Consider the following 17908-nt stretch of genomic DNA (forward strand, 5'->3'; position numbering starts at 1 on the left):
GAAAAGTGTTGATTGGGCCTCCTTGCTCATTAAAAATGTTTCTATTCGACTTCACTTCCAGCGTTTGAGCCCTGCTTTCCTCATCTAATGAGCGTGGGTGAGAACACAAACAAACAAATCTATCAGCGCTGTCATCATCATCTGAGGAGACGCGTGCACAACAAAGCGCGTGATTGGATTGTTACACAAACAAACAGTAGGTAAACAAGGGTGAACCTGATGATATAACACCCAACCTGATCCCCCAGTGTCTCAGAGATGCACAAGGCCCGGACTCAGATCTTACTTCCCTCTCCATCCATCTCTCTCCCTCTCTACTCTCTCTCTCTCTACTCTCTGTCGTTCTCTTTACTTTCTTTCTCTCTCTCTTTCTCTCGCTTTCTCTATCGTTACTCTCTCTTTCTGTCGCTCTCCCTACTTTCTCTATCTCTATCTCTCTCCATCAGTGCATCAGTTTCGACGTGTGTGAAGCCCTCTCTGTGATTTGTGGTGGTGTGTAATGTCAGCCGTGTCGTCTCGCATTACTCGCTGCCGCGGTGAGGAGACTCCGTGTGCCATCGCGCTCCGCTGAAGACGCCCTGACAGAATCGGTCCCCCCTCTCTCTCTGGCACTTATCAGTTAGAGTCTGCGTTCCCGGGGGGAGGGAGATTACTGTCGCACGGCCTCTGTATTCTGCTGGCCTGTGAAAACAGAGCCCTGGGGCGTTTGGGAGGATGGGGAGGGGTTCGGGGTGGGACGGGCCGGAATGGGGTGGGGTGGGGGGGGGGGGGGGGGGGGGGGTTGTGTCATGGATCATGGAGAGGTAGTGAGAAATGTATTTTTCTTTTTGGGGAGGGACGAGGTGAGGAAATGTGTTGTTCTCCAGTATTGCTCCCAGTCTAACACAGACAATACCCTGAGTTTGTGTCACTCAGCTCATCCTTTACCCCTCATCGGCTCTGTGAGTCTTTTCAGATTCTCCCTCTTTTCAGGAAAGTGTTTCCTTTCATTCTCCCTTCTTTCTTTTTTTCTCTTTTTTCATTCCCACGATCTGCCTCTTGCTCTCTCTGTCTTTCAAACATTCCTGCTTTGCATGTGATCCCATCATGCACCTGTCTAAGAAAGCTCAACATCATTCGTATCGTGATACGATGTGGTATTATCGCATTGTTTTATTTTTCTGTCCGACCAACCGGCCGTTTGTCATTGGCCCATCCATCCACCCATCCCTCCATTCACCTGCCCTTTGGTGCCTGTCCACCCCTGTATCCATATCTGTCTACTCCGTAGCCTACAGACACTCTCTCTGTCCAGCCCTCCTTCCCTCCCTCTGTCGGAAGGCCCGGTGGCACCGCTGGGCGGGGCTTTGACGGGCTGGACGGCCTGTCAGAGAGGGCGTGGAGGGAGTGTGAAGGAAGCTGTCACGCCATTTCAGGATCATATGCTGGGTGTCACCCATGTATCTCCACACCAGCCTCCTCCCCCGTCCCCTCCCCAGCCCTCGCAGCATCATATCCCTACAGAACACACCAGCTAACACATTTATACACCCGAAAAAACACACGCTTCTTGACACGTTCACACCCTAACACACACCCTGGGAAAACCATCGCCGCGGTGCCCTGTGGAACTCACACATTGATACTCCCGAGTGAAGAGGCGCGTTCAGATCGCTACGTTCCATTAGAGCAACCAGATATGCACCAAAATTGTCCACCTTCTCCCCCTCGGCATGTCTAGCCCCTGTCCTTTCCTTGTGGAGGAGAGCACAAATGCAGAAATGCATTAAACAAGTGCTCACTTCAGGAAACAGCATGGAGGACGAGGCAGGGAGAGAAAACCCTTGCTGTTGTCTCTGGTGTGTGTGGTCTCTCTCTTCCTCCCTTACCTCTCTCACGGTAAGGCCCCTGATCCTGAGTGAGGGGTCACTGCTGGATAACAGATTCACACACCAGTGATCATGGCATCGACCCCCCCCCCCCTTCCCCCACCACCATCGCACTCCCATCCCATTCCCCCTCTGCCAAAAACGCACACATCCCACGAGGGGCCTGTGTGTTATCACTGCATATCGACATCAAAGACACTGCAGGGCAGTGGCTGTGGGGGTTATGGTATGTGGATGTGTGTGTGCCCGAGTGTGTGTCCGAGCATGTGTGTGTGTGTGTGTGTGTGTGTGTGTGTGTGTGTGTGTGTGTGTGTGTGTGTGTTTGTGTAGACCCAGTCCAAGGAGATGCACAGCTGTCGTTTCACGTTATCCAGGATGAGAGGGGGGCCAAAGCAGAGCAGAGGATGAATAAATAAAGACGCTGCAGACTGGGTCTCATGTTAAATGTAGAAGGGCTAACTGAGCAGACCGCGGCCCAGGCCGGTGCCCTGGTCTCTGGGTGAGTATTGAGGAGTCTTGGGCAGACTGTGGTGTTGGCGTCTGGAGCCTGCTCTAGTGATGTGTGTGCTAATTGGAAGCTCAGCAGGACGGGCGGTGGCGCTGGCGGAGGGTGGAACAGAGTGCTCCAGCCACCACACTGAGCTGGGACCCCAGAGAATGCCTTCAAACCTGCCTGTCAGCTGCTGTTAGATCACAGCCCCGTCCATGGGCATGTGTCACAGTTGTGCACCCTCCACACACACCCACAAACACACACACACACACACTCTGACAAAGAAATGTACACTGCACACACACTGACATCAAACACATGGACACGCAAAAACTTTTTGTTCCAACGATCAAATCATCAACAGGACTCGCATGAACTTTTTTTTCCTGGAGTTGTCAGAGTCTCTCATCATCTCCTGTTTCAGTTCTCACCTTTTGATCTGTGAGGGAGAGAGTCAGAAGTGGGGTTTGCTGTGTCAGCTGGGCTGTTTTGTCCTTGTGCATATTTAAATGACATCATCAATAATGGACGGAGCCCTATCAGTGGCAGAGCAGGCTGACATTAGAGTGCAGCCAGCATCTCAGATTTACATTTAGTCATTTAGCATTTAGATACAACTATGTGGGTCAGACTGCAGACTGAATCTTTAATTACCATGCCAGCTCGTTAGCCTTGTTTGCCTCGCTAGCTAACGACCCTCTATGCAGTGCACCCTGGGAAGCACCGCTCAGTGCACCAAGCTTGCCACTCGGGGTTTCAAGGACTGGGTGACGCACAGTGAGATACTAAACCTTTTGAATGTTTCATAAAATCATAACAAATTTACAAGCAAATACATTGTGTGAGTTTCAATCCTTCAACTAAAGCAGGTTGGTCAGTGGCATGATTGTCATGTCGGCTGCAGTTTTGAAGCTCATTAAGTCGTTACATTTAGCGAACCAAGATTGTGAACGAGTGGATGTTTCACATTGAAGCTGTGCTTCTCCAGGTCTTAATATTATCCATAGGTCTGTAAGCTCTCAGCTCGACAGGAGAGCGAGGAAAGACAGAGGAGGAAGGGGAGAGTGAAGCGAAGGAGAGATCAGAGACGAGCCCTACTCCTCTGAGACCACTCTTTCTTTATATCCGTCTCTCCCACTCCATTACTTATGCCACTTCCTGGAACTTTACTCCTCTCTCATCTCTTTCTTACTTCATCCTACCCCCTCTCTCTTTATCTCTCTCACCTCTCTCTCTCTCTGAAGACTCTAAACATCTCTCCATCTCCATGCAGACAAACAAATCTGTCTTGTTTTCCTGCCAGGAATCGATGCTCATTCAAATGTCAAGTTGAGACAGAGGCTGGCTTCTGCATGCTCAGGGAAAAGGCTGTCCTTGCTTTGTTAAACGATTTCTTCCAGCTGAACTCTCCACCAGTCGGAGAGAGCAGCAGGGACACGGGTCAGAGTCACAGAGAGACACTCCAGATTTACATTTACATTTAGCAGACGCTCTTATCCAGAGCGACTTACAGTAAGTACAGGGAAATTCCCCCCGAGGCAAGTAGGGTGAAGTGCCTTGCCCAAGGACACAACGTCAGTTGGCATGACCGGGAATCGAACTGGCAACCTTCGGATTACTAGCCCGACTCCCTCACCGCTCAGCAAACAGATAGTTTCTGGGGTCACCTTGCAGCAAGCTCAATCAATCAGTTGAATTTGAATTGTGTACTAATGATAACCAGTAACACAACCTGGACCCCGTAGGTGCTAGCTAAAGCCTAATTTTATAAAATAGAAGAATCACTGGGTAGGGGGGGGAATCAGGAGACAAACCAGTTCTTGCATCCTCATCTTTATTGTTTGTCTTCCTCTGTGCTTCTCTCCCTCCTTTGGCCCAGATTATCCTCTTCATGCGGATATATCTGCTGTAGCCTAGATGGATGGACACCACATGAAGCTTTTGGATGTCTAGTGTTATGACATAATGTCTAAATAACAGCGGCTACTGCCTGCCTGTGTGTCAGAGTGTTTGAGCAAACCTAGAGTACATACTAAATAATATAAGTATTTTTCACGAGGAAGGTCTAACATTCCGATTTCTTGAACATCAAAATCTCCCCCTGCCTCTTTTTCCTCACCAAAAAAACTGTATGCGGTGTTGTGCATGGTAGTACTTTTCCCTGCCACTAGATGGTGATGCCATGCCACTGTGAGGTCACTCGGAACTTGGGTTCCCCATCTCTCACTGCACTCAGGCTGACAGTCAGAATGGCAATTATCTCCTAGCCTACTTATCCACGCTCAGAAAAGACTGTATTAAAATCCATTAGTGTACAGCAGATTGTGGATCTCTCTATCTCCTTCCAGATCGTCTCAACTGGGAAAAGCTATTGAAGCAGGATCCTAGTTAGGAGTTTACCAGATGTCCCTACACCTAAATTGCACCTAATTTTCTCTGCGCATAATTACATTATAGTGACTACTTTGCTGTTTTATACAGTAGTCAGAGCCAGTTATGTTCTCTCAGCTGTCAACATATGGCAACAAGGCATGCTACCACAACAAAGATACAGAGGAAAGAGACACACACGTTAGAATCCCACGTTTGAAGGAGAAGTTGTGCCTGGACATATGTCCATGGACACATGTAACTATCTGGCAACAGATTTGTCACGGAGAGCTCCGCCCCTTTGAGTAATCCGCATTGGGCAGCTGTGCTCGTTCATGTTCACCCCCGCAGCACTTACACTCGGGCCTGCTGATTACAGATCAAAAAGGTCTGGATAAATCCTGGGAATGGCACAGGCAGAGGTCCTCTGCCGTTTAACAAACAGCTGTTTAATGATTGTAATCCCATTAAAGAGGGTGAGCAGCTTGGCCCCTCTCTCAACACGCGCTTGTACAGTCTATGCACACACACGCGCGCACACACACACACACACACTTATTTTGTAGGAACGGAAAACAGGACAGAAACTCAATTGAGAACGTAAACAAGGCTACCTCTTCTCATCATTCACCCACTATGCCTCCTCTTGTGCCCCTCTCTAGACCAACACACACACACACACCTCCCTCTGTCAGTAGGGGGATAGACACCGGACAGTAGATCCATCAAGACCAATGCTCAGCGACCATCATTAAACAGTCATCACTATGGAGACCATGGAGTAAGAGCCTTTCATTGCCATGGAAACTGTGGAGTGTAGTGTAGATCTTTATTTTCCCCCAAAAGTGGCCCTTAACTTGTGTATGGGCTCTTCTCATTCCCACAGCTGAAAGACAATCACTTGGCCACGTTTTAGTTTCTAAGGGTAGGGCACAGAGCGGAATTATTTCTGCAAGAGTTCATCATATGATTCATCCAAGATTGAAAATCTAAGGCCTATTATATACATACACAGTCATAGCAGTAAGTATGATGGCCTTTCATTGTCAATCCACTGTCAATGAGAATCGCATACATTCATCGCATGTATCAAGAGGAAGACAGGACTGTTCTGGGTGGCAGAGAATGATTATTTATCGGTAAAGGAAAAAACACATGCACAACTGTCATGATATCCGCTAATATTTATATGTGTCGGTCATGGTACATCCCCGCATGTTATAAAAGGCTTTGCCATTCAGCTCTAAACCAACTAAAACCATTCTGGCCTACAATATTTTGTCAATGCAGTGTCGTTTTGAGTGACATACACGAGAAACAATCCTGCTCGTCTATGTAATAGACTATAGCCAATACGGTTGACAAAAGAAAATGTCCCGCCCCCTGTGCTGGACGTTCAGCAAAGAGATGCTGCGTTCGGTCAATGAGGGGGAGAACGTCATCTGTTTTATGCATTGAACTAGCTAAGGTAGCTAGCTGGTTAGCCCGATCAGTAGCCAGCGAGCAATTATATCTAAATTATCTAAAACATTTGTTCTCAAACAGCCCGAGCTATTCATAGTGCTACATCGTTTAGGGTGCCAATCATGCTTCAAAAAACACACAGTCGGTACTGGAAAATGCTTAAAGGGGATCGTGTGAAGTGGCTATTTTAGCTGGCTAGTCAACACTAAAGTAGCTAGTGCTAGCTAGCTAACTAGCAAAGCTAGAATCGTCCACTGACAGCTGATTCGTTAAATACCACATTTGAACAAGGCAGATACACCTAGGTAACTTCGAGTCTACAACAAGGACAAACGTTAAGTGGCAATTTGGTTTCCTTCAAGAACGTAAGTACTCACGACTGGATACTAGTTGATATTAGCTAGACAGCCAGCCTGTCTGGCTAGGCTGTAATAAGTCAAAGTGAGCCAGATTGTTAGTGCTAACCATAATTTGTAACAAACACTAGTGCATGAAACAAACTATCGAGTATCGAGCTTTGTAATACAACTATCAGCTAGACTAACTAGTTCAGTTTGTAGGCCGAGTACCAAGACACTGTGATCTTAATAATCACAAGTTTGACATCTACAGTAGGCAGACATGACAATGAGTAAGGTAACAAGACGTGTTAGAAATATGCAGACTGTATTAAATGATTGTTAAGAACTACTCTAGCTAGCTAGTTTGCTTGTGCCAACGTGTTTACTGACAACAAAACAAAATGTTTAGTAAACTACAGTAGCTAGCAAGCTGACTTGGGAATGTAGCGAGCTAGCTACAGGTGTATGTGGTTAACTTGACACCATTATGCTAGTAAGGAGGGAGAACATGATATTTCAACTTGGTTCAAACTTAATTACTAGCCAACGCCGTAAAATAGTTGATCTGGCCAGAGCTAGTTAATTAGTTTCTAAGCGCATAACATAAGACAGCAAGACGAAAGTCGCCCAAGTTTCTATATAGCAAGCAAGCTAGCTGAAAGTAAATCAACCATGACATTTTCTGAAATCATACTGTTTCGTTTTGAAACGAAATCAGCAACGAATCGTTTGTCATAGGCCATGTCGATAGCCTCGAAGGCCTGTAGTGCGTATACCAGGTTCTGTGAGGTTGGTTTTTCCAAGAGGGTACTGGTACATGTGTTCTGTCGTGCAAAATAGCTTGTTTATGCTGTGCTCCGTACGTGGTCACCGTGTCTCCGGTGGAAGAGGACACTGTTCATTTGAGATTGTCACCGACTTGTCACCTAGAGGGGGAGGTACGTACTGCTGTGGAGGTACAGAATGGCCATCATCACTGACTTGTTTGTATTGACACCTGGTTGCCAGATCGTGACCCCAGTTCCTCTGAATGCTGCTAACAGTGCACCGGAGAGAGATGGCAAAACACGCACATACACACCAGTGCGCTCATACACATGCCTGCACAACCACACTTTCAGGAGTTTATTAATATTTTTTTCGTTTAGCACCCGCCTTGTTTTTCGAAATGCTTTTGTGTATGTCCTGCTGCTACACCTGACTTTGCCCTCAGAGTTGATGTACTTCAGAAAGAGGAGAGACATGATCAGGTACACGGTACGCTACTACACACACAGTACCCCTACAGTGGCATGAGCTCCATCGCTATAGAAACAACTCGACTGCCACTCCAGCTCTGTAACCATGGAGACGTCCGGAAAAGGCATGACATCAGCCCTGTTGTTGCATCACGGCAGAGTCAGCGACACCAACCATAGGTGGTTGTCTGTTCCTACTCGTGTGTGTGCGCGTACAGGCCAGGGGGACTGCAACACTGAGCGGAAGCTTTGTTGTAATTAATTGGCGTCAGGATTCGGTTGAAAAGCGCTGGCTTTAATGTAATAAGCCGAGGGAGGATGAACCTCAGTGACTAGGCCCGGGGAACAAAGGCAAGGTGGGCGGTTCTCCCTGAGAGGCATCAGAGGGTTCTAAACCCAAGCTTCCCCGTCGCCAGGGTAACTATACTTCAAACGGGCAGCCTCACATCCTGCCGGCCACAATGGCTGGCAGGGTTAGGCAGTGGCCTGACTGCATGGGATTTGTGTTGGTTTGGCATCACGCAACACAAAACACTTGAATCCATATTCAGTGAGATGGGTCCAGTTGGTGTACTGTCATGCTAATGGTAGTGTAACATTAAGGCCCTACGTTTTAATGAGGAGAGACATCAAGCCCTGTCGGAAGCATTGACCCGTTAGGTTATTTGTGTACGTTTTAACAGAACTCTTACGACTGTTTGTCTACGACCACTATAGCCTCCCTAGTGTAGCCTAATGCCTTGACCCTGGACTCTGCTACGTGTGTGGATCAAAGAGGCTGCATGACATGTATCTTGAGTATCTGTATATGAGTGTGAAGGTTGGGTCTGGCTTGTCTCTCTGTGGCTGTCTTACCTTGGCCTGGGTGAAGTGGTGTGTGTGTGTGTGTGTGGGGGGGGGGGGGGATGAGTGTAACCCTAGCTGCTACCTATTTATAGGGATGGTGTGAGGGAGACGTAGTGTCGCACACAGACAGGCATTTCACTCTCATGCCGCTCTCGCTGCAACACCGTACAGTTGCCCTTGCGGATCCACACAATGGAATAGGGAGTAGTGCAAGCCCAGGCCCGGCCCAAGCCCACACCGTTTCAGCCCAGCCTAACCTATGTAAAGTGATGAATGCCTCAGCTCTTTATTTAGTGTCACCCCACCTGATTCAGATGTGGACCAGGCCCCGTCCACAACCAGGTCTATTCCCGTGTGTGGGTAATGCTCTTAACCCTGAGGTTAAAGAAGCTTAGAGCTGCTCCATTGTCTGTGATCCTAGATCGCTTCCTGGACAGAGTGGCTGGCTATCTGTGGATGTGATGAGTGATCACTGTTGTCACAATGGAAGGTGGTGTGTGTGTGTGTGTGTGAGAGAGTGTGATTGCCAGAGTGACCCAGTGTTGCCGCAGCTCACTAACAGTAGAGGACGTGTCCAGAACTTTAGTCCTGCTTCTGCTTTCAGCCGGGGGGGAATGAAAAGTGGTGAGGTAGAGGTTAGAGCACTGGAAGGTCAAAGGCCACACGACCTAGCCCCCTGGTGGCCTGCAGCAGCTCTGCTGTCTGCTCCAGACGCAGACTTTAACCCTTGTGTTATCTTCGGGTCGTTCTGACCCATCAGTCATTGTGACCCACCGTCGTATTGCGACAACTTTACCGCATACAAAAACAAAGTGAAGCATTTTCTTTTAACCGTTGGGCTGTCTCAGACCCCCCACATTGCGAAGGTTAAAAGAAAATTATTTTTATTTGTTTTTGTATTGGGTAAAATTGGGTAAACACAACGATGGTTCGTTATGAACCTTTGGGTCATGTGACCCGAAGGCAGCACGAGGGTTAAGGAGACACACACACTTTCTCCCATTCAGTCCCTCTCTCCTGTTCTCCTGTCGTCCCGGTGGTTAAATCAGTTCATCGGTCACAGCGATGTGTTTGATTGAGGCCATTGACACCCAAGTGTACACAAATGTTGTGAGATTCCAACGGCCTTCTCTCTCTCGCTCTCTCGCTCTCTCGCTCTCTCGCTCTCTCTCTCTGGATGGACTAGTGGTTCAGGTTAGGGGAAAAGGTTACACTGGGTGAGAATGAAGCGATCAGCCCTCAGGACTTAATACGGCTTCATGTTTCCCCCAACTGACAAGCCTGCGTCAGGCACTGTGTTTTTACCTGGAAACCAACTGAAACACGCTAGTTCCTACGACTTAAGATTCCTGTTCCAGATTACAGTTCTGTGTCTAATAGACTTACCTCATGACCCCTTCCTTCCCCTGTCTCTCTCTAACCCCACCCCCACTCTCCCATCTCCCTCCCCCCAAGGCGTGGCCTGAGCCATGGGGGCTTTCCTTGACAAGCCCAAGACGGAGAAACACAACGCCCACGGGGCAGGCAACAGCCTGCGCTTCGGCCTGAGCTCCATGCAGGGCTGGCGGGTGGAGATGGAGGACGCCCACACAGCCGTGCTGGGGCTGCCCCACGGCCTCCCGGACTGGTCCTTCTTCGCCGTGTACGACGGCCACGCCGGCTCGCGCGTGGCCAACTACTGCTCCAAACACCTGCTGGAGCACATCATCAGCGCCAGCCTCAACCCCCCCGCCGCCGCCGCCGCCGCCTCCTCCTCCTCAACCACGCCCACCCCCGAGGCGGGCTTGTCGGGCCCCGCCCCCACCGTGGAGGCGGTGAAGGCGGGCATCCGCGTGGGCTTCCTGAAGATCGACGAGCACATGCGCAGCTTCTCGGACCTGCGCAACGGCATGGACCGCAGCGGCTCCACGGCGGTGGGCGTCCTCGTCTCCCCCGCCCACATCTTCTTTGTCAACTGCGGCGACTCGCGCGGCGTCCTCTGCCGCAACTCCCACGTCTGCTTCTCCACGCTGGACCACAAGCCCTGCAACCCCCGCGAGAAGGAGCGCATCCAGAACGCCGGCGGCTCCGTCATGATCCAGAGGGTCAACGGCTCGCTGGCCGTGTCCCGCGCCCTGGGCGACTACGACTACAAGTGCGTGGAGGGCAAGGGCCCCACGGAGCAGCTGGTCAGCCCCGAGCCGGAGGTGTTTGAGATCGCGCGCGCCCCGGAGGACCAGTTCGTGGTGCTGGCCTGCGACGGGATCTGGGACGTGATGAGCAACGAGGAGCTGTGCGACTTTGTGCGCTCCCGTCTGGAGGTGTCGGACGACCTGGAGAGGGTCTGCAACGAGGTGGTGGACACCTGCCTGCACAAGGTACGGGAGGGAGGGTGTCGGAGGTGGGTGTGTTTGTCTTGTTTCGGTGTTCTTCCCCATTTCAGTGGATGTAAAAGTGAGATCTGTTGAAACTTGCTTTAACCAAGTCCTGATTCTATATCTTGTCACACCATTTTTTTCTTCCCTTCTCAGTTCCTGGGTGTAAACATCCCCCCCACACACACACACACACACATAATAACTGTTGTTCTGGCGCCCGTCTGTCCCTCTCCCAGGGAAGCAGGGACAACATGAGCGTGGTTCTGGTGTGTATGCCCAACGCTCCCAAGGTGTCGGAGGAGGCTGTGAGGAGAGACGCAGAGCTGGACACCTTCTTGGAGGCTCGCGTGGAAGGTGAGACGTATAGCACCCTTTCCAGGGCTCTGGCCTCACGTAGGCCTGGTTATCCCGGAAGGGAGCCGGAGATGATTTAAGGTTAGGATATGGACAGTACATACAGGGGTCCTCTCATCCATAATCCTCTTATCATAGCCACGGTTATAGCAGCTAAGAACAGATGCACAGCGTTTAGGCTCTCTGCGGCCTGGCACTCCTTCTTGATCCATATCTATCCCTGAGTGTGTCTCTCCTCTCCTGTCAGTTCTTTTTCTCCATGATATAAAACATGTTGTCTCACTGTGTCTTTAAGACCTGGAGTCTGTTTCTTTTCATACTACTTCTTCCTACCTTTCTTTTTTTCTTTCCAAGTAATTTCTTTTTTTTTTGGGGGGGGGGGGGGGTCATCTGACGAGCGTGTGAGTGCTATGAGCCTTTGGGGGTTGCGTAACCTGCTCCGTAAGGAGGTTGAGGTAACGTTGAGCCAAGGTTGCGCTAACGTCGCATGGAGGTTTCCGCTGGGCTCTGAGAAAGCCGTCAGCAGCGCCACTCCAGTGAGGAATGCGCTGGCTGAACATCTGACTGGCTCTGGGCCCAGTGTCCAGCTAGGCTGCACTGCCTAGGCGTTCTCTCCCTCTTCCTACTGCCATCTTTCTCTCTCTTCTCTTCCTCTCATGCTTTTGACATGACTCTGACTGAGCCTGGTGATGGGCAGGTGGTATTTAGCCAACCTTTGATGCATTTTTCTTTGCTCCTCCACCCCTCTGTCGACCTCTCTTTCTATTCTCTTTCTTCTCCTCAGTTCTCCCCCTCCCCCTTACTCTCTCTCCTCCCCCCTACTCTCTCCTCCCCCCTACTCTCTCCTCCCCCCTACTCTCTCCTCCTCCCTACTCTCTCCTCCCCCCTCCTGCTCTCTCTCTCCCCCCTCCTACTCTCTCCTCCCCCCTACTCTCTCCTCCCCCTTACTCTCTCTCCTCCCCCCTACTCTCTCCTTCCCCCTCCTGCTCTCTCTCTCCCCCCGTCCTCTCTCTCCCCCCTCCTGATCTCTCTCCTCCCCCTCCTCTCTCTCCCCCCTCCTGCTCTCTCTCCCCCCCTCCTGCTCTCTCTCCCCCCTCCTGCTCTCTCTCCCCCCCTCCTCTCTCCTCCCGCCTCCTGCTCTCTCCTCCCCCTTCCTCTCTCTCCCCCCCTCCTCTCTCTCCCCCCCTCCTCTCTTTCCCCCCCCTTCTCTCTCCCCCCTGCCTCCTGCTCTCTCTCTCCCTCCCCAGTCTCACTCCTGTCCCTCCTGTGTTTCAGAGATGATAGAGAAGTCGGGGGATGAGGGGATTCCAGACCTGGTTACTGTCATCAGGCAGCTCTCCACAGAGAGCATCCCTAACCTGCCACCTGGGGGAGGGCTTGCCAGCAAGTAAGACACACACACACACACACACACACGCACACACACACACACACACACACACGCACACACACACACACACGCACACATTCCTCACCTTCATCCACCTGTCCACTGCTTTACATGCCCATTGTGTATTATATTGGAGAATATGACTCTGCACTTCTGACTGTGTGTGTCTGTTTGCCGCTCAGACGCAGTGTTGTAGAAGCAGTGTACCACCGCCTGAACCCACACAGGGAAGAGGATGGGGTGAGTATTAGGGCTGCACCATTATGGCCAAAATGATCATCACGATTATTTGGATCAATATTGAGATTAATTATCACGATTATTTGTTGATTTGAACCAAAACAAATGTTATTGTCACATAGGCTAATTATAACTGCTTTCACATCCATATTGTGCTACATTCCTGCTAATGTACAAATATGTGCATCAAAATAAATTAGGTCCTCTTATTCACCAAAATTCAGTGCATCTCCTTAAAGAATAAATACAAATAAAGAAAATGTAGCAAAACTTCAAACGGGCACTATTTTCCTTTTTCCATTGTGTAAATATATTTTAGGAAGCAAAAAAAAAAAAAAAAAACTTTGATACGGAGCGTTCTATGAATGGAATGACGCATTTTAAATATCGCTCGATCACGCGAATTTGATCGTGGGAAGCCAAAATCGTAATCGATTAATTGTGCAGCCCTAGTGAGTATACTGTCTTTGTCTCTCTCTCTCTGACTGTCTCCCTTTCAAATGTATCCCTCGACATGTACTACAAGTGTGTGTGTGTGTGTGCTAGTGAGCAGGCATCTCTTCCCCTACCTTTTCCATGTTCTCTCCACAAATCCCTTCATGACATCCAGTTTGCACGCTGCATGGCCTCCCTTACTGTACAAACCCCTTTTGGTCTTCCCGCTCCACCTGCATTGACCAATAGGCCTACATGTCACCAACACATGTCTCGAGGAGTGGACTCTGGTGTGAGCTCTCTACGCTCCCTGTCCACTTCTAAACCTACCAGTCACAGATCAGACCAGCTTGACCCTCTCCCTCATCTCATGTGTCCTCCTGTAGTCTGTGCATGCTGCAGCTCTCAGGGATGGACTGTCAGGAAGGGCAGCTGGCCCTTTAAGACGCCACAGAACAGGCTAGCTGGGAGCCAGGCTAGCTGGGAGCCAGGCTAGCTGGAGCCAGGGCCGCTCTGCTGGCCGTGCGGTTTAGCCATTGTCTGTCCTGACCCCTCTCTCTGGTCCGGAGCTGGGGTCTCATCCTCCGGTCTGGGCCTGCTCCGGCCGCTCCCCTGCCCCAGAGCCTTGGAGCCGCAGGGTCCAGGCTCTCTGCATGCCTTACCCTGCAGCGTGAACACGCACCGGCCCAGTGGGGCCCGCTGTGCTGAACATAAAGCCTCGTTAGCCTGGTCCATAGATATATATATATAAAGGGTAGATGTCTCGTCCGCGTTGCCGGACAACGGAGTCGAAAGTCCGCACATGGCGGCCATCTTGCTACAGTCAACTCGCTCACCCATAACATTGTGTTGATGCTACATGTACTTTTTAAATTACCATAACTTGCTCAATTTTCAACCGATTTTTAAACGGTTTGGTTTGTTATCAACGTCAGAGATGTTGTTACGCCACTGCATACTTCTATTCTATAAAAAGAAAAAAAAAACATAATTATTCATAAGTATGCAGTGGCGTAACGACATCTCTGACGTGAATAACAAACCAAACCGTTTAAAAATCGGTTGAAAATTTAGCAAGTTATAGTCATTTAAAAATGGAGCATCAACACAATGTTATGGGTGAGCGAGTTGACTGTAGCAAGATTTCCGCCATGTGCGGACGTTCTAGACTCCGCCGTAAGACATCTAGTCTTTATATATCTATGGCCTGGTCTCCCAGTGAGGATTATGTCACTTCATTTGATGGTGTGGAGTAGAGGTGCATTGTGTGTGTGGGGGGGGGGGGGTGCATGACTGCTGGCCCTGGAGTGTCGGCATCATGGGAATGTTCAGAAGACAAACACAGAAAATCTGTAAAAAGCAGCTGGAGTTAGCTGGCGTCCCATGCCAGTCCCATGAGGGTGACAGGGCCACTAGCGTGTTTGTGTTTGTGTGGGCTGGACTGTCCTGTAGTCTGCAATAGCTGCATGGGGTCCGGATCTGGAACCCTGGAATGTGTTGTGCCGTCTGTGTCTTCGAGGGAGTCTGTCCAGTCGTCCAGCCCAAGCGTAGCCACGTATTCTCTGTGTGTGTGTGTCCGTGAACAGTGTGTTTCTGTGTCTCTTCTCACGCACATGTCTGTCCACACACTTGCAGTCGACTGACTGAACCAAACATGGTAACTAATTAGGTGATGTTGTTTGTATTGTTTAAAGGTCTTGCATTGTCACCTTGTTCTCTTTCTTAAATGCTGATGGGTCGTAGGTGAATTTTGTATTGCAACTTTTAAGGTGCAAAGAATCCGTCTTAGTGCTGGAACTGTGCCAAACCGGCCTTTTTTACCTGAGTTTAAGTTCTTGAAACAACAGAAATATCGAATAAATTATGATTTACATTACATACAAATTTCCGATTACAACACTTTTTCATTTACACAGGGGTAAAGGCAGAGCTCAAGATTTGTATAAAGTAATTAGAGCCAATCTTCATTCATCATTCTTGACCGACTCAATTTGGCTTAATATTTCCAAATTGTACAAAAAAACTAATTTGACATTACAGGACCTTTAAGCAATATGTTAAGGTCTTTATGCACACTTGAACACACATAAAATTAGATTAATAATCTCAACAAAGATCCACACACACACACAAGCGATGCGGGTAAGCTGGTGTAGAGTTGAGCCCTGCCTGTCTAACTGTGTTCACCCCTCTGATTAACGCAGCCTTCCTGTTTCATTTGGTAAGTTGACACATAACTCTACATGTCCATATTTCTATATCTCCACCCATGTTCCCTCTCTCCTCCCCGTCAGTGGAATTAGCTGCTCTGAAGCATGTGCAGAGCTTTGATTTTAGCTGTTCACTGACTGACTGACTGGCTGGTACAGGACATGTTAAGGCTGCTTGTGGATTATGACTCAAAAGAGCCAAAAACTGTTTCTCACAGTACACGTACACACACAGCACCTTTTGAATGAGAATTTGTATTTGACTGGTCTGAAAAAATTTATAGAATTAACATAGTCATCTTGCTCTAGAGGGAGTCAGGTGGCTGAGCGGTTAGGGAAGCGGGCTAGTAATCTGAAGGTTGCCAGTTCAATTCCCGGCTGTGCAAAATGACGTTGTGTCCTTGGGCAAGGCACTTCACCCTACTTGCCTCGGGGAGAATGTCCCTGTACTTACTGTAAGTCGCTCTGGATAAGAGCGTCTGCTAAATGACTAAATGTAAATGTGCTCTGTCTCTCTCTCTCTCTCTCTGATTCATGTGGGGAATGGGGCAGGCTCTCACTCTCCCAAGCTCCCTGATTGGCTCCGTGGAGTGGGGGGAGTGGCTATAGGTCCTGTCATCATTTACAGCTTCCAGTTGGATATGATTGGAGACTAAAAATCTGTTTATAAGAGTATCGTTGTATCTCACAATGGTTTTTTGATTTTCTTTTTCACCTCTCTTCTCCCCTCTCTCCTTCCTGTCTCGCCCTGTAGAACGGAGCAGACCTGGAGGAACCCTGGTAGCCGCCTTGCAGGTCGCCTGATCTAAACCCAGGACTCCTTTATACACAAGATCATTATACTCACTACACCTTCCTTCACCCCCCCTTGATACCAAGAGATCATTTGTACCCATCTTAAAAAAACTGATTTACAACCTCCCACCACACACAAACCAACAGTAAGCTGGCTAAAGAATAGGAACTACAACAGTAGTCTGGAATCGAAACAAAATATCTACTCGAGAAACCGAGACCTTATTTCCTTTGTGTTGCTTTATTTGTGGTCGTTGTTTTTATGGGCCAGTGAAGAGACCCTAGTTTGGATATTTCTGGCCGTCCCTGTCAAACTTTGTGGTGCCTTTCTCCCATTGGCTGAGGATGGAGGATCTAGCAGGCAGCCAGCCAGTAAGAGGTCTGGGACACCAACCCTTCCTGCCCAGGATCCCAGACCCTCAGCCTCCAAGCAGCTAGTCAGCATGCCTTTCTTTTCAGACCCCTGGACCCAGGCCCCTTCAGCCCCTGGGCCTCAGATCCAGATCCAGACCCCGCTAGACCCACCAGGCTTCTAGGAGGTCTCAGCCACCAGGGCCCTGTCCAGACCTTCGGCCTCGCCCCCAACCTGGTCCCCCAGTCCCTCCTTCCAGACACAAGGGGATGGTGGGGACACAGGCTGGGTCAGGGCTGGGTCAGGGCTGGGTCAGGGCTGGGTCAGGGCTGGGTCAGGGCTGGGTCAGGGCTGGGTCAGAGCTGGGTCAGAGCTGGGTCAGAGCTGGGTCAGGGCTGGGTCAGGGCTGGGTCAGGGCTGGGTCAGAGCTGGGTCAGGGCTGGGTCAGGGCTGGGTCAGGGCTGGGTCAGGGCTGGGTCAGAGCTTGGTCAGGGGTGGGTCAGAGCTTGGTCAGGGCTGGGTCAGGGCTGGTCAGGGCTGGGTCAGAGCTTGGTCAGAGCTTGGTCAGGGGTGGGTCAGGGGGCTTGGCTGTGGCAGGGATCAGTTTTGGCCTTGGGACGAACATTTGTGTGAAATATGGACAAGATTGGCTGGCTACATCATGGCATTAGCTACCTGGATGAGGAGAAGGGTTTCGGGAGTGACAGTTTCTTATAACTTGCTCTCTGGGCGTATAACATTCAGTAGACTCGTCATGAGAAGATCAATCTATAAATCCATACATTTTTTATTTCTGTTTTTCCATTCCTGGTATAAAAAAAAATTAAAAAAAGAAGTTGCCTGATGTGTGTACGAACAGGAGGGTGGTGTTAAGGAGGACTTGAAGAAGAGGAGTGAAGAAGAGGGCTTGGTGGTGTGCTTGTGAGTGTGTGCACATGCACACACCATCACCGTGGAGACGGATGAAGTCGGGGTTAAGGGATTCTAACGAACCACCAAAGCTCTAACCGCTTGCCCCCCCCCCCCCCCTCTGGTTCTCTCACCCCTCCCTCCCTCCCTCTCCTCTTCCTCACCTTCTATCCTTAATCAGTACAGACTCTACAACTTGCCTTTTTCTTTCTCAGACAATATTTTATGTAAGCGTGGTTTTTGTTT

General features: G+C 49.6%; 1 protein-coding gene across 1 annotated transcript; it reads left to right on the forward strand.

Moving 5' to 3' along the window:
- Positions 1-6131: 6131 nt before the first annotated feature.
- On the forward strand, positions 6132-17178 carry ppm1ba (protein phosphatase, Mg2+/Mn2+ dependent, 1Ba). Its single transcript, XM_062464218.1, has 6 exons — positions 6132-6560; positions 10076-10977; positions 11214-11331; positions 12607-12718; positions 12904-12961; positions 16361-17178. The coding sequence occupies exons 2-6, from the start codon at positions 10090-10092 to the stop codon at positions 16388-16390; spliced, it is 1206 nt and encodes a 401-aa protein (XP_062320202.1). The 5' UTR covers positions 6132-6560; positions 10076-10089; the 3' UTR covers positions 16391-17178.
- Positions 17179-17908: the final 730 nt, after the last annotated feature.

The sequence above is a fragment of the Osmerus eperlanus genome, chromosome 6 (genome assembly GCF_963692335.1).
Source record: "Osmerus eperlanus chromosome 6, fOsmEpe2.1, whole genome shotgun sequence".
Taxonomy (NCBI): Eukaryota; Metazoa; Chordata; class Actinopteri; order Osmeriformes; family Osmeridae; genus Osmerus; species Osmerus eperlanus.